The 24512-nt window shown below is 43.2% G+C and overlaps 1 protein-coding gene across 4 annotated transcripts in view; it reads left to right on the top strand.

Moving 5' to 3' along the window:
* The first annotated feature begins 23166 nt into the window (after positions 1-23166).
* The window catches only part of CDC27 (cell division cycle 27), an 84989-nt gene continuing 83643 nt past the window's right edge, over positions 23167-24512 (top strand). For 3 of the 4 annotated variants that reach the window (XM_073582372.1, XM_073582373.1, XM_073582374.1), the window contains exon 1: positions 23167-23471. In XM_073582372.1, the coding sequence (XP_073438473.1) occupies positions 23445-23471 (27 nt within the window). In that variant the 5' untranslated portion in view covers positions 23167-23444. The remainder of the gene's footprint in view (positions 23472-24512) is intronic. The other variant, XM_073582371.1, reaches the window with a different exon arrangement.

Below are 24512 nucleotides of genomic sequence, written 5' to 3' on the forward strand. Positions count from 1 at the left end.
CCATATACCCATCACACATCCTCCATCCCATAGTCCCGTGCCCATATACATATCCACCATCCCATAGTCCCGTGCCCATATACCCATCACACATCCTCCATCCCATAGGCCCGTGCCCATGTACCCATCATACATATCCTCCATCCCATAATCCCATGCCCATATACCCATCACACATCCTCCATTCCATAGGCCCCTGCCCATATACCCATCATACATATCCTCCATCCCATAATCCCATGCCCATATACCCATCACACATCCTCCATCCCATAGGCCCGTGCCCATATACACATCATACATATCCGCCATCCCATAGTCCCGTGCCCATATACCCATCACACATCCTCCATCCCATAGGCCTGTGCCCATATACCCATCATACATATCCTCCATCCCATAATCCCATGCCCATATACCCATCACACATCCTCCATTCCATAGGCCCGTGCCCATATACCCATCATACATATCCTCCATCCCATAATCCCATGCCCATATACCCATCACACATCCTCCATCTCATAGTCCCGTGCCCATATACCCATCATACATATCCGCCATCCCATAGTCCCGTGCCTATATACCCATTACACATCCTTCATCTCATAGTCCCATGCCCATATACCCATCATACATATCCTCCATCCCATAGTCCCGTGTCCATATACCCATCATACATATCCGCCATCCCATAGTCCAGTGCCCATATACCCATTACACATCCTTCATCTCATAGTCCCGTGCCCATATACCTGTCATACATATCCTCCATCCCATAGTCCAGTGCTCATATACTCATCACACATCCTCCATCCCATAGTCAACCATTATGACATCATAATGAGCGGCGGGGCTTGCAACCCATGATGACATCAGCGTCGCCATGGCAACCATTATGACATCATAATGAGGGGCGGGGCTTGATACACACACACTGTTTCCCCAGTATGCAAATAGGGGCATTATGACATCTTAATGAGGGGCGGGGCTTGATGCACAAAAACTTTTTCCCCAGTATGTAGATAGGGGCAAAATTGTTTGGTGAATTGGAACACGCGGGGTTCAGATTTTGCCTCACAACATAGCTTAGGACGCTCTCGGGGTCCAGATGTGTGACTGTCAAATTTTGTGGCTGTAGCTGCGACGGTGCGGATGCCTATCCCGGACATACATACATACACATACATACATACACTTTGAGCTTTATATATTAGATATATATTTATATATATATACACGGTATATAATTACTATATATACACATATATAATATATACTGTATACATGTTCGTGAAGATTACTAATTAAGTTTTTAGGTGGAGAAAATCATCCTATAGATCACTGTTAGTGTTTCTGCCCTCCTTACAACAAGCCCTGGATATGGGTCTCCTCAGAGACCTGCAGATACTAAAAGGTTTAATAAAAGTGAGAGAGTACTTTATTTTTTTCCATCAGTCAGTAGTATGCAGGAAAATAACAAACTTTGTAATATTGCCAATTAGAGAAATCTGCTTCTTTCTCCTTTTCATCTAATCACTAATTCTCAAAAGTCTCAATTCTTTGATAAAAACTTTCTTCAGCGAAAACAGAATTTCCCAATTACTGAGATAAAAGATGAGAATTGCAACTGTTGTTCCAGGAGAACTTGCAGCAGAATGTCTGGTTCTTCCTCTAGCTCCTCCTCCCTCCTCCATAGAATGTTAAAAGTACCAACTGTCATCTCCTCTCTCAATAATGGGGAGATGTGAATACAGAATTCTTGAATTGAGAATGCAAGTTCAATCCTTGGAAAAAGAAGCAGATTTATCTGATAAGATAAATTACAAAGTTGCTTATTTTCATATGTGCTATTGATTTATAAAATTAAAATGACAGTTAATCTTTACCTTTGGTAAACCTTTTGTACAAGCTCTGATGAGACCCATAGCTATGTCTTGTTGTATGGAAGGCAGAAGTGCTAGCGAGCCATAAAATGATTTTCTCTGCCTAAAAACCTCAATTTCATTTTTCCTCACAGACACTGTATATTCTGATGGTATCTACAGATAGTCATTAAGGAGCTGTGGGAATAGATAGCTCAGTTGGGATCTTTGCTTTGGCACAATCGTGTGGCTATGGAGTCACTACAGCAGACTAGCAAGTTCCACATGGATATGGGCATGGCATATTTATTGTGCACACTTGTTATTCAATGTTACACATGCCAAACATGAAATAAAACATCTAAGGCCGTCTGGCCACTAACTAACAATAGCAGGCTAACTGCAAAATAAACCTATATAACAGCAAAGAAGTCCATGTAATCTTACTGTGTCAGCTCCCACCTCAGCAGACCAGAGAGACTGAGAGATCCCAGCTCCTCCTGATTATATCAGCTGGACCAGTCAGGAAACCAAAACCTGGATTGAATAAGTGGTGGGGGAACTACCAGTCCTTCCCATGCTGATCACTAAGGAACCCAGGACTGGATTACAGTGAAATAAACTGGCTTCATCATCAGTACAGGGAAACATATGAAATGAAACGGGGAGAAATATACCTGTTTTCTAGTACCTCTCCCCTTGGCACCTCACACACCCCCCTCCTCTGTTCGAGCCCGTGGGGTCGGAAACGACGAGTCACCAAGCAGTGCGTTCTAGACAACGCATCTGCATTTCTGTGCGCTGTGCCCGCCCTGTGCTCAACGGAAAATTTAAACCCTTGTAATGCTAAGAACCAGCGTGTCACCCGCGCATTGCCCTCTTTTGCCCGGGACATCCATGTTAGGGGTGAATGGTCCGTCACTAGCCTAAACTGGCGACCTAGTAAATAATAGCGCAAGGTGCACAGGGCCCATTTCACAGCCAGGGCTTCCCGCTCAACTACACTGTAGTTCTTTTCTGCCCTCGTAAGCTTTCTGCTTAGATAGGCCACTGGGTGTTCCTCGCCATTCACTTTTTGAGACAAAACTGCGCCGAGGCCCACCCCAGAGGCGTCCGTTTGGACAATAAACTCCCGTTTAAAGTCTGGTGCAACCAACACTGGTTGGTCACAGAGGACCGTTTTCAATTGTTGAAAGACCTCCTCTGCGTTCCACTTTATTGTGACAGATTTCGACCCCTTAGTAAGATCTGTGAGAGGAGCTGCGATGGTCCCAAAATGTTTGATGAACCGCCTATAATAACTAACGATCCCTAAAAAAGCTCCAACCTGTTTTTTGGTTACCGGTCGTGGCCAACTTTGAATAGCGTCCACTTTATTGGCTTGAGGCTTCACAATGCCTCTCCCTATGCTATATCCCAGATAGCAAGCCTCTTCCAATCCCAACGTACATTTCTTGGGATTGGCAGTCAACCCAGCTGTTTTTAGGGAGTCTAAGACGGCTTGTACTTTTGACAAATGCGTGTCCCAGTCATCACTAAAGATAATGAAGTCGTCCAAGTATGCGGACGCATACTGGCCATGGGGTTTTAGGACAATATCCATTAGACGTTGGAAGGTGGCTGCAGCACCATGCACCCCAAATGGCATATCTCGGTACTGGAATAATCCCTGGGGCATAACAAAGGCAGTTTTCTCTTTGGCTGATTCCATGAGGGGAATCTGCCAATAACCTTTTGTTAAGTCAATAGTGGATATGTACCTGGCCGAACCCAGTCTCTCTATCAGTTCATTGACTCTTGGCATCGGGTAGGCATCGAGTTTCGATACTTCATTTAATTTCCGAAAAGCATTACAAAACCGGATAGCCCCATCGGGTTTGGGCACCAGTACGATAGGGCTAGCCCAATCACTCCGGGACTCCTCAATGACCCAGAGCTCTAACATCTTCTTCACTTCCTGGGCAATGGCTTGTCTCTGAGCCTCCGGAATTCGATATGGTTTTAGCCTTACCCGCGCCTGTGGATCAGTAACAATGTCATGTTTCGTTAGGTGAGTCCGGCCAGGAAGTTCCGAGAAAACATCTGCGTTCCTCTGTATGAACTCCCAGGTCTCTCGTTTTTGTCTTTCGGAGAGCGTGTCTGCAATACCCACTTCTGGCGGAGCTACCTGGGGGTCCTTTACCTTAGAAGGTGGTGCCCCTCGAGGCCCATCCTCAAGGGCAGCTCCTGCCACCAGACTCTCCCTGTCCCGCCAGGCCTTAAGCAAGTTTATGTGGTATATTTGTTCGGGCTTTCTCTTATCTGGTTGGTGTATCTTATAATTTACTTCACCTATTTGTTCCAGCACTTCGTATGGTCCCTGCCATTTCGCAAGAAATTTATTTTCTATGGTAGGTACCTAACCAACACCCTGTCTCCGGATTGAAAGACTCGTGTTTTAGCTGCTCGGTTGTATACCGTGCTTTGGGCATGTTGTGCGCGCTCTAACCACTCTTTAACTATTGGCATAACTGCTGCAATTCGGTCCTGCATAAGTGTTATGTGTTCAATTACACTGCGATAAGGACTCACCTCTTGTTCCCAAGTCTCCTTGGCAATATCTAACAGGCCTCTAGGACACCGCCCATAAACCAACTCAAAAGGTGAAAAGCCTGTGGAGGATTGGGGTACTTCACGTATAGCGAACAGGAGGTATGGTAGTAGGGCATCCCAATCTCTCCCGTCCTTATCCACCACCCTTTTCAACCCACCCTTTTTGTTAAAGCGCTCCACCAAACCGTCAGTCTGAGGGTGATATACTGAGGTACGCAAATTGGAGATTTTTAGTAGTTTACATAAGTCCTTAAGTATACGAGACATAAAGGGGGTCCCTTGATCCGTATCTCTTTCGGAATGCCGGTGCGGGAAAACATATTAACCAGCTCCTTTGAAATTGATTTTGCATTGGCATTCCGCAAGGGCACTGCTTTGGGATAACGCGTGGCATAATCTAATACTACCAAAATGTACTGATGACCCCTGGCAGATTTAACTAACGGACCGACTATATCCATTGCTATCCTCTCAAAGGGCACCTCTATTATTGGTAAGGGCACTAAGGGGCTTCTAAAATATGACATAGGTGCGGTCAATTGACACATAGGACAGGACCGACAGTACTGGGTCACATCTCCCACTAGACCCGGCCAAAAGAAACATTGCAGAATACGGTGTTTTGTTTTTTCTACCGCCAGGTGTCCTCCCAAGGGATGTTTATGTGCCAACTCCAAAACTACCTGGCGAAAGGACTTAGGTACCACTAGTTGTTCTACCACCACTCCTAGCACCTTGTCTATGTGATACAGCATATCCTGCTGCACCACCATGTGTGCGAACTCATTTTGAGCCCCTGGGTACAATAGTCTTCCCTCGGAGACCTTTACATTTTCCCACGCCCTTGCTAGAGTAGGATCCTGGTGCTGAGCGGTCCCGAACTTACCACGGGCCCCCTCAAGATCAGGCATTTCTAAAACATCCTCTAGCTCGTCTGCCTCGTCTGCATACACAGCCAGAGGAGAGTCCACAAATTCTGGTACTTCCTCTGAGATGGGTTCTCCGTCGTCTTGCTGCAATGGTTCAGGGGCTAGCTCCGGAGTACCGTCTTCAACTAGAGGGTTCATGCCACTTTTGAAGTTCCACAAGTCCCAAAATAAGGGAAAGTCTCTCCCCAGGATTACAGTGTCCCATAGACTTTATGACTGCCGCCTGATGTCTTTTGGTCCCTACTGGCGTGGCAAGAGTAACCCAGGCAGTGGGGTAGTTCTTAGTATCCCCATGGATGCAACTAATGCCCACGGTTAAGTTCGTTAGGGCGCTAGAGTCCACCAAACTGGCATGTACCAAAGTTACTTGACTGCCGGAATCCAAAACGGCATTCCCACTATAACCATCAACCTCGACGTGGCACACGTGTTGTTCATTTCCCGTGAGGGTCTCCGCCACATAGACTGACTGCACATATAACGAAAGACGCCTCATAGCATTACAGTCCATTGGCTCTGTAGTCATTGGGCAGTTAGCTGCTACATGGCCAAGCCCGCGACATCGCCAACATTGTATAGGCCCTTGCCTCCTCGATGGAGATCTGTTGTGAGTTCATTTTCCCCTTCGTCACTGAGGGCTGGTGAACTCCCTATTCTGGTAAAGGAAGGCGATGAGCCTGATTATCAGGCACCTGAGCCTAATGATGATGACTGGCTGAGTGGAGTCACGGACTGGATATAAGGCTGCCAACGCCCTTCTGCCCTGCGGGTGATTTCTCTGTGGACTTCTTGGAGACCAGTCTGATTCCTGCTCCTCTAAAGCTAAGTTTTCTTGTTTGCCTTGCTTTTCTGGATTCTGCCATTCCCTGCTGGGGTGAGCTGAATTTCCTTTTGCCGGTTGCTCTGTCTTCAGAATATTCCTGAGTACTGACATAGTCTTTTTGAAGCCTAGCGTCTTCAGGGCCTTTTTCACTGTCAGTCTGTTGGCTCTTATTTTCATAGGGTTTTTCACGGATTGCAGACAGCAGCCTTCCTGTCCTTTCCTGTCTAGTTAGCTTGGGCCCCATCTTTGCTCAGTCTATCTTTCTGTCTGTGTTAGTGTTCTTTCTTCTTCCTTCACCGTCATTATATGTTGGGGGCTGCCTTTTGCTTTGGGGTCTGCTCTGGGGCAGAATAGATTTCCCTTTCTGTTTTTAGGCTGTATAGTCCTCCGGCTGTGATCGAGGGGTCTAGGGCATCGTAGGAACCCCCCACGGCTACTGCTAGTTGTGTTGATAGGTTCAGGGGTCTGCAATCCGATAGCTGCCAACTTCTCTGGTTTTCTGGACTTAGCTAGCATTTCTGTTTTTGCCTCCTACGGTGACTCATTCATAACAGAAAATTACTATTAAATATCAGTATCCATTACCCCTGATTTCGGATCTATTCTCTAGAGTTAGAGGTGCTTGCTGGTTTACCAAGCTTGACCTCAGGGGGGCGTATAATCTTATCCGCATTAAGCATGGGGATGAATGGAAGACGGCGTTTAATACTCCGGAGGGACATTTTGAGTACCTGGTGATGCCTTTTGGGCTCACTAATGCCCCTTCCGTCTTCCAGTGCTTCATGAACGATATTTTCCAAGACTTTGTCGATAAATTTTGGATTATCTATCTGGATGATATTTTGATCTTCTCCAAGGATTGGGATTCTCATGTGGAACATGTTCGGACTGTGTTCCGGATCTTGAGGGAGAATTCCCTGTATGTCAAAGGATAGAAATGCCTTTTTGGAGTACAGAGGATTTCATTTTTCGGATTTATTTTGTCTCCGTCAACTATTGAAATGGACCCGGCCAAGGTACAGGCCATTTATGATTGGGTTCAGCCCACACTCTTTGAATGCCCTCCAGAAGTTTTTGGGTTTTGCTAATTTTTATCGGAAATTTATAGCAAAATTTTCTAGTATTGCCAAGCCATTGACTGATCTGACTAAGAAGGGTGCTGATGTGTTGAATTGGTCTCCGGAGGCTGTTGCTTCCTTTCAGGAGCTGAAGCGAAGATTTACCTCCGCCCCGGTTTTGCGGCAACCTGATGTCTCACTCCCGTTCCAGGTAGAGGTGGATGCTTCTGAGATTGGTGCAGGAGCTGTTTTGTCCCAAAAGGATCCTGTAACATCTAAAATGAATCCCTGTGCTTTCTTTTCCCGAAAGTTCTCTCCATCTGATCGTAACTATGATGTGGGGAATCGGGAACTGTTGGCCATGAAATGGGCATTTGAGGAGTGGAGACATTGGTTGGAGGGAGCTAAACATCAAGTTGTGGTCCTCACTGACCACAAGAATTTGATTTACCTAGAGTCGGCTAAACGCTTGAACCCTAGACAGGCTAGGTGGGCCTTGTTTTTTACACGTTTTGATTTTGTGGTCTCTTTTCTGCCTGGAACTAAGAATGTCAAGGCAGACGCCCTCTCTAGGAGCTTCTTTGCTGATTCTCCTGTGGTGACCAAGCCTGCTACCATCTTAGGCGAAGGGGTAGTTCTTTCTGCCATCTCGCCCGATTTGAGACTTGCTCTGCAAGAGTTCCAGGAGGACAAACCTGAGCGTTATCCCAGTGGAAAGTTGTATGTTCCTGACCAGTGGAAGAAGAGAGTGATGTCTGAAGTTCATTGCTCTGCATTGGCTGGTCATCCAGGTATTTTTGGTACTAGAGATCTGGTGAGTCGCTCTTTTTTGTGGCCCACCTTGTCTCATGATGTCAGGAATTTTGTGCAGTCCTGTGGGACTTGCTCCCGGTCTAAATCTTGTTCTCGCTCTAGTGGGTTGTTGATGCCTTTGCCGGTCCCCAGGAGGCCATGGACCCATATTTCAATGGATTTCATCTCTGATATGCCGGTCTCTCAAAGAATGACTGTTATTTGGGTGATTTGTGATAGGTTCTCTAAGATGGTTCATCTTGTACCACTCCTTAAGTTGCCGTCTTCCTCTGAGTTGGTGCCCCTGTTTTTGCAACAGGTGGTTCGCTTGCACGGGATTCCTGAGAACATTGTATCTGACAGAGGAGTTCAGTTTGTGTCTAGATTTTGGAGGACTTTCTGTTCCAAGCTGGGAATTCAGTTGTCCTTCTCCTCTGCTTTTCACCCTCAGACCAATGGGCAGACAGAGAGAACAAATCAGACCTTGGAGTTGTATTTGAGATGTTTTATTTCCGCTGATCAGGATGATTGGGTTTCATTTTTGCCCTTGGCCGAATTTGCTTTAAATAATAGAGCTAGTTCTGTCACTTTGATGTCACCTTTTTTTTGTAACTTTGGGTTTCATCCTCGATTTTCTTCAGGGCAGGTGGAGCCTTCTGCCTGCCCAGGTGTTGACACTGTGGTGGAGAGAATGCACCAGATCTGGGACCAAGTGGTGGATAAGTTATCTCTCTCCCAGGAAAAGGCCCAGCGGTTTTCCAATCGACATAGGACCATTGGTCCCCAGTTTAAGATTGGTGATATGGTGTGGTTATCATCAAAAAATATTGCTATGAAGGTGGCTTCTCCTAAGTTTAAGCCTAGATTTATTGGACCTTACAAGATTTTGGAGATTATTAATCCGGTCTCTTTTCGTTTGGCTCTTCCTGTCACATTTAAAATCCATAATGTGTTCCATAAGTCCTTGTTGAAGAGGTTTGTTGAACCAGTTGTTCCTGCTTTGCCTTTTAGCATTTGTGTTTTGCTTTTGTTTGCCTTGCTTTTCTGGATTCTGCCATTCCCTGCTGGGGTGAGCTGAATTTCCTTTTGCCGGTTGCTCTGTCTTCAGAATATTCCTGAGTACTGACATAGTCTTTTTGAAGCCTAGCGTCTTCAGGGCCTTTTTCACTGTCAGTCTGTTGGCTCTTATTTTCATAGGGTTTTTCACGGATTGCAGACAGCAGCCTTCCTGTCCTTTCCTGTCTAGTTAGCTTGGGCCCCGTCTTTGCTCAGTCTATCTTTCTGTCTGTGTTAGTGTTCTTTCTTCTTGCTTCACCGTCATTATATGTTGGGGGCTGCCTTTTGCTTTGGGGTCTGCTCTGGGGCAGTTTAGATTTCCCTTTCTGTCTTGAGGCTATATAGTCCTCCGGCTGTGATCGAGGGGTCTAGGGCATCGTAGGAACCCCCCACGGCTACTGCTAGTTGTGTTGATAGGTTCAGGGGTCTGCAATCCAATAGCTGCCAACTTCTCTGGTTTTCTGGACTTAGCTAGTATTTCTGTTTTTGCCTCCTACGGTGACTCATTCATAACAGAGATCCCAGACGAGGTCTGCTGGCTTGCTGTGAGCCCGTACCACCTCCATAGTCCTTTGTAGGTCTGCTACCCTTCATTGTGACGTTCTCTTCTTTTGAAGATGAAGTAGGTTTCGCAGGACTCTCCAGCGATTTCTTGGGGAGCCAGTGGGGTGCTAACGTCCCTTGGAGTAGGCTTTCAGAAGCATTGTAGCATTCAACCATATTCACCAACTGGTCAGCAGTAGTTGGGTCACCCTGTCCAACCCACCTCTGGATCTTAGCGGGTAAGGACCGCAGGTACTTGTCTAGAACAACACGTTCCACCATCTGTGCGGACGTCAAAGCCTCTGGTTGCAGCCATTTTTTTTTACTAGATGGATGAGATCATGCATTTGTGAGCGGGCTGGCTGATGCTCCACAAAAGTCCATAAATGCACCCTCTGTGCCCGTACATACGTGTTTACTCCCAGCCTTGCCAGGATTTCGTCTTTGAGTTTGATATAGTCCATAGCATCTGCTCCACTCAGATCGTATTAGGCCTTTTGTGGATCTCCGCTCAGAAATGGAGCAACTACCTCAGCCCATCTGTCCACCGGTAAGTGCTCACGTTCTGCAATACGTTCAAACACGGTGAGGTATACTTCCACATCATCGTCTGCAGTCATTTTAAGCAAAGTCTTCTGTACGGCTTTCTGCGCACTAGCAATGCTTTGTGCACGGTCTCCCTCATCTAGGGGTTGCCGAACCAAGGCCTGTTTTATTGCCTCCAACTGCTCTTGCTGCATCTGGTGTTGCTGCTCCAGAGCCTTCTGGAAGCAAGTATTAGTCTGCTGTTGCTGCACATTTGCTTGCAATAACTGCTTCACTAGTTCCTCCATATTACTGGACTCTTGGCTCTTCAAAAGCGCAGAAGCTTTCAGCCAGGACATACACAGCGTTTTCTCTGCAGTCACAGTCCACCAGCCACAGTTGCCCGCATTCTCCACCATTTGTGGGAATCGATAGCTCAGTTGGGATCTTTGCTTTGGCACAACGTGTGGCAATGGAGTCACTACAGCAAACTAGTAAGTTCCACATGGATATGGACACTGCATATTTATTGTGCACACTTGTTATTCAATGTTACACATGCCAAACATGAAATAAAACATCTAAGGCCATCTGGTCACTAACTAACAATAGCAGGCTAACTACAAAATAAACCTATATAACAGCAAAGAAGTCCATGTAATCTTACTGTGTCAGCTCCCAGCTCAGCAGATGAGATAGACTGAGAGATCCCAGCTCCTCCTGATTATTTCAGCTGGACCAGTCAGAAAACCAAAACCTGGATTGAATAAGTGGTGGGGGAACTACCAGTCCTTTCCATGCTGATCACTAAGGAAACCAGGACTGGATTACAGTGAAATAAACTGGCTTCGTCATCAGTACAGGGAGACATTTGAAATGAAACGGGGAGAAATATACCTGTTCTCTAGTACCTCTCCCCTTGGCACCTCACAGAGCTCATACACTTTAGATTAGGGGTCTCAAACATGCTGCACGTGGACTGCAAATGGCCACTGACGCTGCTTCATTTGTCCCGCAGGCACTGTAGACCCCTTGGTGAACACTGCCCAGTTCAGGGGGACGCCAACTGCAGCGTTTTATTTCAGCTTAATGTGACACATTCAATTGAAATGATGTACCTGTTGTGGTTGTGGATGGGGAGGTGGGGGAGAGGCTGCGGCGGAGCTGTGGGTCACAGGATTTAGGAGCCGGCTGCTGTGGGCAACCCCTGTGCCCGCTCCTAAAGAGAAATTAATGTTCATGTCTCTCCATGCCCATGGGAGTGGAAAGCAGTGAATATTCATTTCTTTTTAATAGCAGACACAGTAAGCGCAGCTGCCGGCTTCCTGCGGCGGGGTGATCAGGTGTTCCCGCTACTAAAGAGAATGAATATTCACTGCTCTCCATGCCTATGGGAGTGGAGCGCAGTGAATATTCATTCCCTTAAGTAGCGGGCACACGTGATCGCCTGGCCTCAGGAAGCCAGCTACTGTGCCCGCTATTAAAGATCAATGAATATTCACTGCTCTCCATTCCTATAGTCCCAGCATGGAGAATAGTGAGAACTCCAGCAGCTGACCTCTGCTCGTAAGCAGCGCATGACGTCACTGCCATGCGCTGCTTACAAGCATAAATCAGCTGCTGGCATCAGAACAAGATGCTGCATGGGAGCGCAGGGAAGGTAAGCAGAATGGTTTGTTTTTTTTATTTTTTTTTAATGTTTTCCTGATGGGACCCCTGCATACCAGGATAGAGATGAGGATGCCATGCATACAAGGATGGAGATAAGGGGGCCATACATACCAGGACATGAATGGGGGCCATGTATACCAGGATAGGGAGGAGGGAGCCATGCATACCAAGATAGGGATGGGGATGGGCACCATGCATACCAGGATAGGGATGAGGGGGCCATGCATACCAGGATAGAAATGAGGTCATGCATACCAGGATAGGGATGAGGGGGCCGTGTATACCTGGACTAGGGACATATATATACCAGGATGGGGGATATTAGTACAGAATTGACTACATTTTTTTACTTTTTTCTATTTTCCTCCTCAAAAACCTAGGGACATAACTACAATATGAGGACCTGGATAGTGACATGACTACAATATGGGGATGTTGTGGGTACCTGGGACATTTTTCCACCACCTGAGGGCGAGGAAGTGAGGAGAATAGAAGGTCACCGAAAGCGAGGACCTGCAGTAGCGGAGCCAACACCGTTAGGTGTTAGTAGAGAGGTCGAACACACCGAGTCGTTAACAGCCAAGAATGCAGTACCAGAGAGGAAGACAAGAGCAGAGTCTGAGGCAAGCCAAAAGGTCAAAAAGCCGGTCGGAAGCACGGTATCAAAGGGTTGAGATGGGAGCACAGTCAGGAACACGCCAAAAGGTCAGAGTTGGACAGGACGAGAAAAAGCAGACACGGAAGACAGCGGGGCAGGTCAGAGTACAAACCGGGATATACACTGCGGGGAACAGGTACACGGACTCACACTAAGTAGGCGATAGGGAACGGGGCAACTCTAACACGGGTAGTCAGGAAGCAAAGGACACACAATGGGTGCACTGGGTCAGCTGCTCTAGACGAAGACAGGAACTATCACTGACATGCACTATCGGTGGCAGCGCCGAGAAATAGCTACCCCCATACCAGAGAGAGGCAGAGAAGGTTAACCCCCACATGACCAGGCCAGGGAAAGAAAAGCAGAACGCAAATCCTGACCTGGATCACGACAGGGTACCTGGATGGGGATATAAGTATAATATGAGGATCTGGACATGACTACAATATGAAAACCTGGATGGGGATCTAACTACAATATGAGAACCTGGTTGGGGACATAACTACATTATGGGGACCTGGATTTGGGGACTTGACTACAATATGAGAACCTGAATGGGGACATAAGTACAATATGGGGACATAACTATAATATGAAGACCTTGATATGAGAACATTACTACAATTTTTTTCACACAATTGTAATATTTGTCTAAGTGCTGTCTATGAAGAAACCCGACCTCAGACAGAGCATTAGGAGCAATGTTATGGAATTGAGCTATTTAGATTACAGCTTGAAAATGTCTGTGTGAGAAATGACATAGCACCCACCGGTCTCTTCTGTATTTTGGATCAGACTCGCCTGTTGAAGTCTATGGGTGTGCAAAAATTAAAAAAAATTGGATCTCATATGAATCATCCATATAGCATCCGATTTTTACGAATACATTTCCGTTACTAACACAGGATACTATTTCTTCTTTAAAATTTTATTCACTGCTGATGTCTAAAAATGGATGCCATTCAGATGGAAAGTCGTCTTTTTCTAGATTAAAATAACGATTTTTTTTATATGCTCATGCAAACTTCATCACATAAGCAACTGCTTTTTATAAAGCGACAAAATTAACCCCTTTCTGATATATGACGTACTCTCCTGTCCACGGGACCCGGATCCCTATGACCGGGGACGAGATAGTACGTCATCGTGATCAGCGGCGTTCCCAGGGGGGTGCCGCTGATCGCGGCCGGGTGTCAGCTGATTATCACAGCTGACACCCGGCACTATGTGTCAGGGGCGGTCACGGACCACCCCCGGCACGTTAACCCGTCACACTGCGATCAAACATGACCACAGTGTACCGGGGGTTTAGAGAAGCATCGGCAGGGAGGGGGCTCCCTCCATGCTTCCCTGAGACCCCCACAGCAGCGCTGCTCCGGGGGGCCTCCTTCCCTTCAGGTCTCCGGATCCAATATGGCCGCGGGGGCCTGCAGGGAGGCAGCTTCCTGAGTGCCTGCAAAGCGCAGGCATGAGGAAGCCTTGTGCAGCGCCTGTCAGATCGCTGATCTGACACAGCGCTGTGTGACATGTCAGATCAGCGATCTGACACATGACAGTTATGTCCCCCCTGGGACAATGTAATAAAGTAAAAAAAAAGTGTAAAAATAATTTATAAAAAAAAAAAAATCGCTAAATAAAAAATAAAAAAAAAAATTCCCTAATAAATTCTTTTTTTGGAAACAAAAAAAAACAATAAAAGTACACATATTTAGTATCACCGCATCCATAACGACCCGCCCTATAAAACTGTCCCATTAGTTAACCCCTTTAGCGAACCCCTTAAAAACAAAAAGAAAAAGAAAAGCAAAAAACAACGCTTTATCATCATACCACCAAACAAAATGTACAATAACACGTGATCAAAAAGACGGATATAAATAACCATGGTACCGCTGAAAACGTCATCTTGTCCCGCAAAAAATGAGCTGTCATTCAGTGTTATCAGTGAAAAAATAAAAAAGTTATAGCTCGCAGAATAAAGCGATGCAAAAATAATTATTTTTTATATAAAATTGTTTTCATTGCATAAAAGTGCCAAAACATAAAAAAAGACATAAATGAGGTATCGCTGTAATTGTACTGACCCGAAGAATAAAACCGCTCTATCAATTTTACCGCACGCGGAACGGTGTAAAAGCACCCCCAAAAAGAAATTCATGAAACGCTGGTTTTTGTTCATTCTACGTCCCAAAAATCGGAATAAAAAGCGATCAAAAAAGTCACGTACCCGAAAACAGTACCAATAGAAACATCAACTTGTCCCGCAAAAAATATGACCTCACATGACTCGGTGTGTCAAAATATGGAAAAATTATAGTTATCAAAATGTGGTGATGCAAAAACTATTTTTACAATAAAAAGCGTCTTTTAGCGTGTGACAGTTGCCAAACATAAAAACCTGCTATAAATAGTAAATCAAACCCCCCCGTTATCACCCCCTTAGTTAGGGAAAAATAATAAAATTTAAAAAAATGTATTTATTTCTATTTTCCCATTAGGGTTACGGTTGGAGTTAGGGATAGGGTTAGGGCTAGAGTTAGGGTTAGGGCTGAGATTAGGGTTAGGGTTGTGTTGGGGTTAGGGTTGGAGTTAGAATTGGGGGGTTTCCACTGTTTGGGCACATCAGGTGCTCTCCAAATGCAACATGGCGTTTGATCTCAATTCCAGCCAATTCTGCGTTGAAAAAGTCAAACAGTGCTCCTCCCCTTCCAAGCTCTGCCATGCGCCCAGTGTTTTGCCCCCACATATGGGGTATCAGCCTACTCAGGACAAATTGCAAAACAACTTTTGGGGTCCAATCTCTCCTGTTACCCTTAGGGAAAATAAAAAATTGGGGGCAAAGATATCATTTTTGTGGAAAAAAAAATGATTTTTTTATTTTCACGCCCGGGTGTTATAAACTTCTGTGAAGTACTTGGGGGTTCAAAGTGCTCACCACACATCTAGATAAGTTCCATGGGGGGTCTAGTTTCCAAAATTGAGTCACTTGTGGGGAGTTTCAGCAGTTTAGGCACATCAGGGGCTCTCCAAACGTGACATGACACCCGCAGACCATTCCATCAAAGTCTGCATTCCAAAACGTCACTACTTCCCTTCCAAGCCCTGACGTGTGCCCATACAGTAGTTTTGTCCCACATATGGGGTACCAGTGTACTCAGGACAAATTGGACAACAACTTTTGGGGTCCAATTTCTCCTGTTACCCTTGGGAAAATAAAAAAATTGGGGACTAAAAGATCATGTTTGTGGAAAAAATATTTTTTTATTTTCACACACGGGCGTTATAAACTTCTGTGAAGCCCTTGGGGGTTCAAAGTTCTCAGCACATATCTAGATAAGTTCCTTGGGGGGGTCTAGTTTCCAAAATGGGGACACTTGTGTGGGGTTTCCACTGTTTAGGTACATCAGAGGCTCTCCAAACGTGACATGGCGTCCGATCTGAATTCCAGCAAATTTTGCATTGAAAAAGTCAAACGGCGTTCCTTCCATTCTGAGCTCTGCCATGCGCTGAAACAGTGGTTCCCCCCCACATATCAGGTATCAGCGTACTCAGGACAAATTGCACAATAACTTTTACAGTCCAATTTCTCCTGTTACCCTTGGTAAAATGAAAAAAATTGGACCTGAAGTATTTTTTTGTGAAAAAAGTTAAATGTTCCTTTTTTTTTTTAAACATTCAAAAAATTCCTGTGACGCACCTGAAGGGTTAATAAACTTTTTGAATGTGGTTTTGAGCACCTTGAGGGGTGCAGTTTTTAGAATGGCGTCACTTTGGAGTATTTTCTAACATATAGACCCCTCAAAGTGACTTCAAATGTGATGTGGTCCCTAAAAATAAAATAGTGTTGCAAAAATTTCCGTTTTTTTTCACAAATAAACGCAGGTCATTGTTAAATATTAATAATCCGTTAATTTCTTATAAGACTCAGTTCTGTACATTGCTTTAGCTTACACGACATAGGCTATTTTTAAGCTTGGCTCATGGTAGAAAGACAGCTCCATATATGTAGAGACCACGTGCTTTAGGAGACGTATATAATTCATGGCTAACTGTAGAGGTCGCTCTTCTTCCCTCACCATCATGAGAGACAGACACGAAGATGTCATCTGTTCTGGGCCATGACATGACATAACAGCTGGTATGTTACTTTACTACGAAGAAGCCGAACTGAGAGACAGACGCCATTTGCCATGTGAGATCCCGGAGAGAAAGAAGAATACACGTTGCTTTGGTATGAACTGATGGACAATCTTTCACTTATTTTTATTCACCTGTTTTTCTGTAATAACCTTTCTTTGATGGAAGAATCCAAATAAACCACTATATTTTTATCTGGTAACTAGTCTTGAGTATTTTACAGGATAAGCATTATTTTACATTGGAGAGCCAGCCAGATCTGAATTTTTGTACTTTTTTGCGGATTTCCCTCAACTTGCCCACAAGGGGGATTGGACTTTGCTAACGTCAAATCATATGTGCAAGTTATCGGGAATTCCACTACTTACAAGAATCACACAGAACCTAGAAGTAAGAATTGCCAGATAGATTGAGAAGTACTACAAGTGCCAAAGTGCCAGACGTGCTGAAACCAAGACAAGAGCCCAGCGTTGTCTATCAAAGGAACAAGCTGAGAAATTTCAAGGTAAGAGAAATGGATGTAATTAATTCTTATGCTAAGCAGAGTAGATTGAAATTTAAGTCTGTAGACAATTCTAATTCAGAAGTTTTATGGTTAAGTTTATATGCCGAGTGTGAACTCGAGAATCAAAGGTTAGATTCTAAGTTTTTCAATAGAGAGAGAGATTAAAAAATATTCTACAGATGGTAGATATATTTCATAGATCTGTGTCAGAGAAATCTAAAAATGATTGTGTAGAGGATAGTGATATTCCCGAGATTCACTGTAATGTGGAGAAACAGTTACAAGTAGCAGCAGCCATTGAAGGTGACCTTGCAGACGTGGAACAAGATGGAGAAGTAGGAGGAGACTTCAGCACTGACGTAGAGGACGTACAAGGGAAAGACGTACCACTAAAAATAGACGACTCACAGGCCCAAATCCGAAGGCAAATAAGGAAAAGTTTGCTAACGATATGCCAAATAATACCTGCATATGACAACAAAATGCATGTTTGTAGAAACTCTGAGGTTTTTGAAAGTTGTGTTGACAAATTTGATTTATCTAACGAGGAGAAGAATCAGTTGTTCAAAATGTGGATCCCTGTAAATTTTGCTAGGAGATTGTCTTTAAAGTTATCTGGTGAGACACATGAGAATTTAACTGATAAAGACAGATTAAAAATTCTCATTTTTTGTTCATCAAATGAAAATCATCCAGATATTGATATTCTTCAAAAATTAAGGATTGGTCGGAAGGAATGTATTTTTACGTTCATGTCCATATATGAACGTTTGTATAGAATGCTGAGTGAGAATGTCAAAACACCGTCCCTCATAAGGAGTTTTGTAAGCAAATTTTGGTTTTTAAATCCTGCATCTCGTGTTATTGCGTCACAAAAAGATTCTTTGTTTGAATGTGCGCAATCCCTTGATTTTGCCAGAAAACACGAGAATCGTGAGAGGAAAGTAAATTGTGCTAATTTTGTGAAGACAGGCAGAGTAAAATCTTATCAGAAGCCTGTATTAGCAAAACCTTCTAAAATGAGTTTTCCCCAAATATATGAAGTACAAAGAAAATCACATGTTTGTTATAAGCCATATGGAATGATGCAAAAGAACACCGAAAAGACACAAATTGAATTAAGAAAAATGATGAGTTTTGATCTTCTTTCTGTAACCAAGATGGCCGAATCTGACAGACAGAAACAGGTGGTGAGTGACATCATGGCCTGTAAACTGAATACTCTGCTCCAAGAATCTATCAGCTTTAAAATGGCAAGAACCTTTCAGGATATTTTTTGCAGAGAAATAAGTATGGGTGTAGGAATTGGCTAGAAAAAGTAATTATATATATTGTATAACAGTGTTATACAATTAGTGAGTTATATGTAATTATTTTATAGAGTATAATCCTGTAGTTTTATGGTTTGTGGATATATACATAGTCATACAGTATATATAGAGTGTTTGTAGAAGTAGAAATAGTAGAACTGTATTTTTAATGAAAATTAAAATCTACATCAGTAATAATATTTAGAATATGAATATGATATTAACCTTATTTTTTATGTTTCCTTAGAATTTTCATTTCAAAGCAGGACTTAATCGAGGAAAATTCTCTTCCAAGGATTTATGCCTTTATTTACACAGGAAGTTGCAATAATTGCATGATTTTATATATCTAACCCTTAAAAGAAAATAACTAATTGCATTTTAAAAATATGTTCTGGGTGTGTGCTTCACTGCATGGTTCGAATGACTACCACAGCAGGTGAAATTTGTACCTTGTTCTAATAATAAGTATACCAGACCAGTATACTAGGTCCCTGCTCTTTAGGAAAAGAATTTTTAAGGGGGTCTCAACTTTTGCAAAGCAATGGAATTTTTTTTCAGGCCTAAATGTCAAGTATAGCTATACATATACATATATTTATGTCATGTGGGGAATATTCAAAGAAATATTAAGACTAAATTGAAATAGTTTACAATGCATTGATAATTAGGATAATTTGGGTTAAAATACGTGTATTCATCAGACCTTCGTATGTGAGGTATTTGGTTTAAACTTAATATGTGACACAGTCTGAGTGACAGTGACTGAGTGTATGAGCAGCTGCTGAGCGAGTAATGTGATATGTTTGTGAGGCCTCAGGATCCTGAATGCTAGAGAGAAAGAAAAAAAAAAAAAACCCCAAAGCTTTTATCTTTAGGAGAAATATGCAGATCAGATAAATTATTAGAATATTAAGATATATAATGAAATATTATCTATACAACATATATTTCTGTATTTCTATAGTAATTATTTCTTGATTTAGTTAATTGTGGATAAGTGCAAAGTGCAATCGCACATCAAAATGGTTTATGCAAATTATTTTTTCCAAAGGACAATTTTATGATATTCAAATTAATTTTGATGGTTACACATCTTCAGACAAATAATGGTATAAGCAAGTATAAATTCACATAATTTATACATTAATTATTTTTAATTTTGGTTTTGATAAATGAATTATTTCATAGAACAATATTTTTTGGTATTAAGGGGGAAAATATGTTTTTGATCCTGACTACATCATCACATTTGATTAATACCTCTTCTTCACACATTTTAATAGGAAAAAATATTAATAAGGTACAATGGTATAAGTATTGGGTATAATAACAAGTATTATAAAGAGTCATTTCTTTACACTAAGAGGAATTACATGCAAAGTTGCATGATTTGAATATTTTGGTAACACAAGTTTATGACAATTATGAAATAATCCAGATCATGGAAATATTAAGGGTATATGTTACTGAAGACATAACTACTTTGCATCAACATAAAGGCCTTATTCTTATTCTTATTTTTATTCTTATTTTTTATTATTTTTAATTCTTTCACCAATATTTAGTAAAGTAATATCTACTGAGAATATTGCTTCATTAAATATAGCAATTATATGGTTCTATTACAAAGGAAATGTTTCACTTCTGAGTTATATGCAACAATTCTTTTATTCATTCATTCGCTCACTCATATATTCTTATTTTGGTTCATGGCTTTACATTCCTACATATTATTAGTATAATAAATATATTCCTTATTAATAAAGATGAAAACACTGGTTACATAAAACACAGTGACACCTATGGGTTGAAAAAGGTAATTACACCTATGACATAAAAATGTTCTATCACATGAAAAATATGGATAATAATGTATTATCACTTATTATTGGTTTATTATTTCAAATATTGAAATCCATATATGGTACAAATTCTGATAATAATTATATGGATATTACTGATTGCTATGGTACGCTGTGATATTATAGGATAGGAAAATTACCAGATTTGGTATAGAATAGGGAATGAAGACTTCAAGCAAGATACTGAAATTATGTTAATAAAGACTTTTCACATTTCTAAACTTCATTGATTCTTATCAGTTGCAAGAAGAAGAATGCCGCGATCCAGAAGTCCCAGAAGGTAACAAAACTATGATTTCTGAGTATAGACTGTGTTAATTACAAGTGCAGAATCCACCACTGATGGTCACGATTAAAGTGTCTAACCTGACAACCAGAGGACGATGATCCTATGATGCTGAGATGAACTGTGTTATCACGTTCTTATCAAGTTCCAGAGGTTTTCAATCACCTGAAAAGCTTCGATAAAGGCTGGTGAACAATAAGATAATTATCAGGAAGCTACAACCCTGACATATGTCCTGTGCATTAGGACAAGGACTGGTTATGGTGCTATGTTTAGCAAGGAAGAGTCATTTTAACCCTTGCTTTGCTGACCAAAGACGTCACACCTGTTCAAAGACCAGTGCCGATGGAGGATTCCAGAATATCCAAGGCGAGCCAATGTAAGCCCAGGTTTTTTAAAGGTGACACTGCACAGATATTAAAGCTGCATCTATAAACTTTGGTTTCGTATTAACATTTGAAATTATGGACTTTGATTTGACACACAACACAATTTATACAACATCTATATGCTTGAGAAAAACTGTGGTTTTAAAAGAACCAAGAAGAAGACAGAAGACATCAAAATGAAGACCAGATGACACCAGATGATGACTGAACCGGAGATGCTTCAATTTAGACTTAGGGAAGTATAATTATACATATTTTATATGAATATTGTTCACGACTTACCATAACATGAATTCACATCAATTATGTCATTGAGTACTTATAACGGTAATCTGATATTATTATTATTATTATTGATATTAAATTATTTTGTCAAAGAAGAAGAAAAGAAGAAAAAGATCTTGTTATATTTGAGGGTTCCAATTAATGTCTGTCTCCCTCAAAAGGGGGAATTGTTAAATATTAATAATCCGTTAATTTCTTATAAGACTCAGTTCTGTACATTGCTTTAGCTTACACGACATAGGCTATTTTTAAGCTTGGCTCATGGTAGAAAGACAGCTCCATATATGTAGAGACCACGTGCTTTAGGAGACGTATATAATTCATGGCTAACTGTAGAGGTCGCTCTTCTTCCCTCACCATCATGAGAGACAGACACGAAGATGTCATCTGTTCTGGGCCATGACATGACATAACAGCTGGTATGTTACTTTACTACGAAGAAGCCGAACTGAGAGACAGACGCCATTTGCCATGTGAGATCCCGGAGAGAAAGAAGAATACACGTTGCTTTGGTATGAACTGATGGACAATCTTTCACTTATTTTTATTCACCTGTTTTTCTGTAATAACCTTTCTTTGATGGAAGAATCCAAATAAACCACTATATTTTTATCTGGTAACTAGTCCTGAGTATTTTACAGGATAAGCATTATTTTACAGTCATATGAATGAAATGTTACCACTATCATGAAGTACAATATGTCACGAGAAAACAATGTCAGAATCACCAGGATCCATGGAAGCATTCCAGAGTTATGACCTCATAAAGGGACAGTGGTCAGAATTGTAAAAATTAGCCCGGTCATGAACGTGCCAACCACCCTTGGGGGTTAAGGGTTAATGTTATGCAGAATTAAGGGTGATTTGAAACCAAAGGTGACTTTCATACTAAATTTAATTCATAATCTAATCACTTTTCTAAAATATTTCAATTAAAAAATTTCTACCATTCCCTCTGCTTGTGTTTTTTTCTTGCTTCCAATGACATTTTTGTTTGAGAATCCCAGTGCATTTTGGGGTACTCACATGGGACATCATTAGGGGGCCGAGGCTGCGGTCACTGCCACAGCTGCTTTCCCAATCATGAAATAAAGCGTCATCTGTTTCAGAGACTGGACTGGTCCCTGCCGGGTCATCTCTTCTCCTTAGCCAGCAAGGGAGCGCACTGTCACTGTGCATTCACAGGAATCTAGCACAGGGAGCTCATACTGAGCATGCACCAGAATTTACGTACAACGCGTTATCAGGTGAGCCTCCAAAACAGACCTCACTGATGGCGCCTGATTTCAGAGAGGGCGCAGAGGCCGTGGCAGTGACCGCAGCTTCTGCCCCCTGATGACGGCTCAATCGAGTATCCCAGCATGCACTGGTGAATCTCAAACAAAATGTCATGGAACGTTAAAAAAAAAGACAGGAAGTCAGAATGTAGAGGGTACGGTAGGGAATATTTCATTGGAGTATATTAGAAAACGAGATTAGATTATTACACTGACTAGATCTACATTTAATATGAAATTCACCTTCGGATCCGAACCGCCCCTTTAAGTTCAGCCGATTGGTTCGGCCCTCCCTGGCAGTGCCAGTTCCCCATGTGGCCCCTTGGGAAGATTATTTGCCCACCCCTGGGTTAGTGCATCTGGAGTGTGGTGTGATGACTAGGGTCACATTCTACTGCGTTACTCTTGCTGATTAGGCCAGCCCAGCACAAACACATGCACGTTGCAGCCAATCTCTCTGGTAGCCATTTTTGCCTGGGGAGAAGCTGCCTCTTGTGCTCTCAGGAGTGATGAATACATAGTGTTTGTCGCACCGCAATACACATCTGCCTCCTAGAGGGCGCTCTTCCTTGGCCTCGTCTGTGTCACGTTACTTCCGGCTGCAGGTTACATTTCGGCGACTTCCGTTCCTATTTGATGCTTTACGGCCCCTGCCGCAGATTTTCGTCTAGCTTCGTTACTTATCGGCAATTTCCGTAAGAACTCGGAGGACGCCGGCTGCTTTCGGTTGTATTCGTCAACATTCGGCAATCTCCGGCGGCCTCCCCGGTAACGGTCGCTGTGAGTTTAAATGAGCCGGAGCCGCCCGTCTAACGTCCAGAGAGCAGCCGATAGGGAGAGAGGCCCCAGCAGCGGGAGAGAGCGCGGGAGGCCGGAGGATGACGGTGCTGCAAGAACCCGTCCAGGTAATTGGCGCCCTGGCTGATCCGAGCACTACACAGTCAGGCCTGAGGCCTAGTGATGGCACAGGGGATGGGGAGAGGCAGGAGACGGAGACTCACTGGGGACACCGAGGAGGAGGACGGACGTGTGTGGGCGAGGATGACAGTAGCTACAGGGTGTGGAGAAGGGGGTAGCAGGACTGGTGTGTGACACTGTGTGTGAGTGACAGTGTGTGTGTGACAGTGTGTGAGTGACAGTGTGTGTGTGACAGTGTGTGTGTGACACTGTGTGTGTGAGTGACAGTGTATGTGACACTGTGTGTGTGTGTGACAGTGTGTGTGTGACAGTGTGTGAGTGACAGTGTGTGTGTGACAGTGTGTGTGTGACAGTGTGTGTGTGACAGTGTGTGTGTGACAGTGTGTGTGTGACACTGTGTGTGTGAGTGACAGTGTGTGAGAGTGACAGTGTGTGTGACACTGTGTGAGAGTGACAGTGTGTGTGACACTGTGTGAGAGTGACAGTGTGTGTGACACTGTGTGTGAGAGTGACTGTGTGAGTGACAGTGTGTGTGAGTGACAGTGTGTGTGTGAGTGACAGTGTGTGTGACACTGTGTGTGAGAGTGACTGTGTGTGACACTGTGTGTGTGAGTGACAGTGTGTGTGTGTGACATTGTGTGTGTGACACTGTGTGTGTGACACTGTGTGTGTGAGTGACAGTGTGTGTGACACTGTGTGTGTGAGTGACAGTGTGTGTCACTGTGAGTGACACTGAGAGTGACAGTGTGTGACACTGAGAGTGACAGTGTGTGACACTGAGTGACAGTGTGTGACACTGTGTGAGTGACAGTGTGTGTGTGTGTGTGACACTGTGTGAGAGTGACACTGTGTGTGACACTGTGTGAGAGTGACACTGTGTGAGTGACTGTGTTTGTGACACTGTGTGAGTGACTGTGTGTGTGACACTGTGTGAGTGACTGTGTGTGTGACACTGTGAGAGTGACTGTGTGTGTGACACTGTGAGAGTGACTGTGTGTGTGACACTGTGAGAGTGACAGTGCGTTTGA

The sequence above is a fragment of the Dendrobates tinctorius genome, unplaced genomic scaffold (assembly GCF_039654945.1).
Source record: "Dendrobates tinctorius isolate UK_male_01 unplaced genomic scaffold, ASM3965494v1 ptg000071l, whole genome shotgun sequence".
Lineage (NCBI taxonomy): Eukaryota > Metazoa > Chordata > Amphibia > Anura > Dendrobatidae > Dendrobates > Dendrobates tinctorius.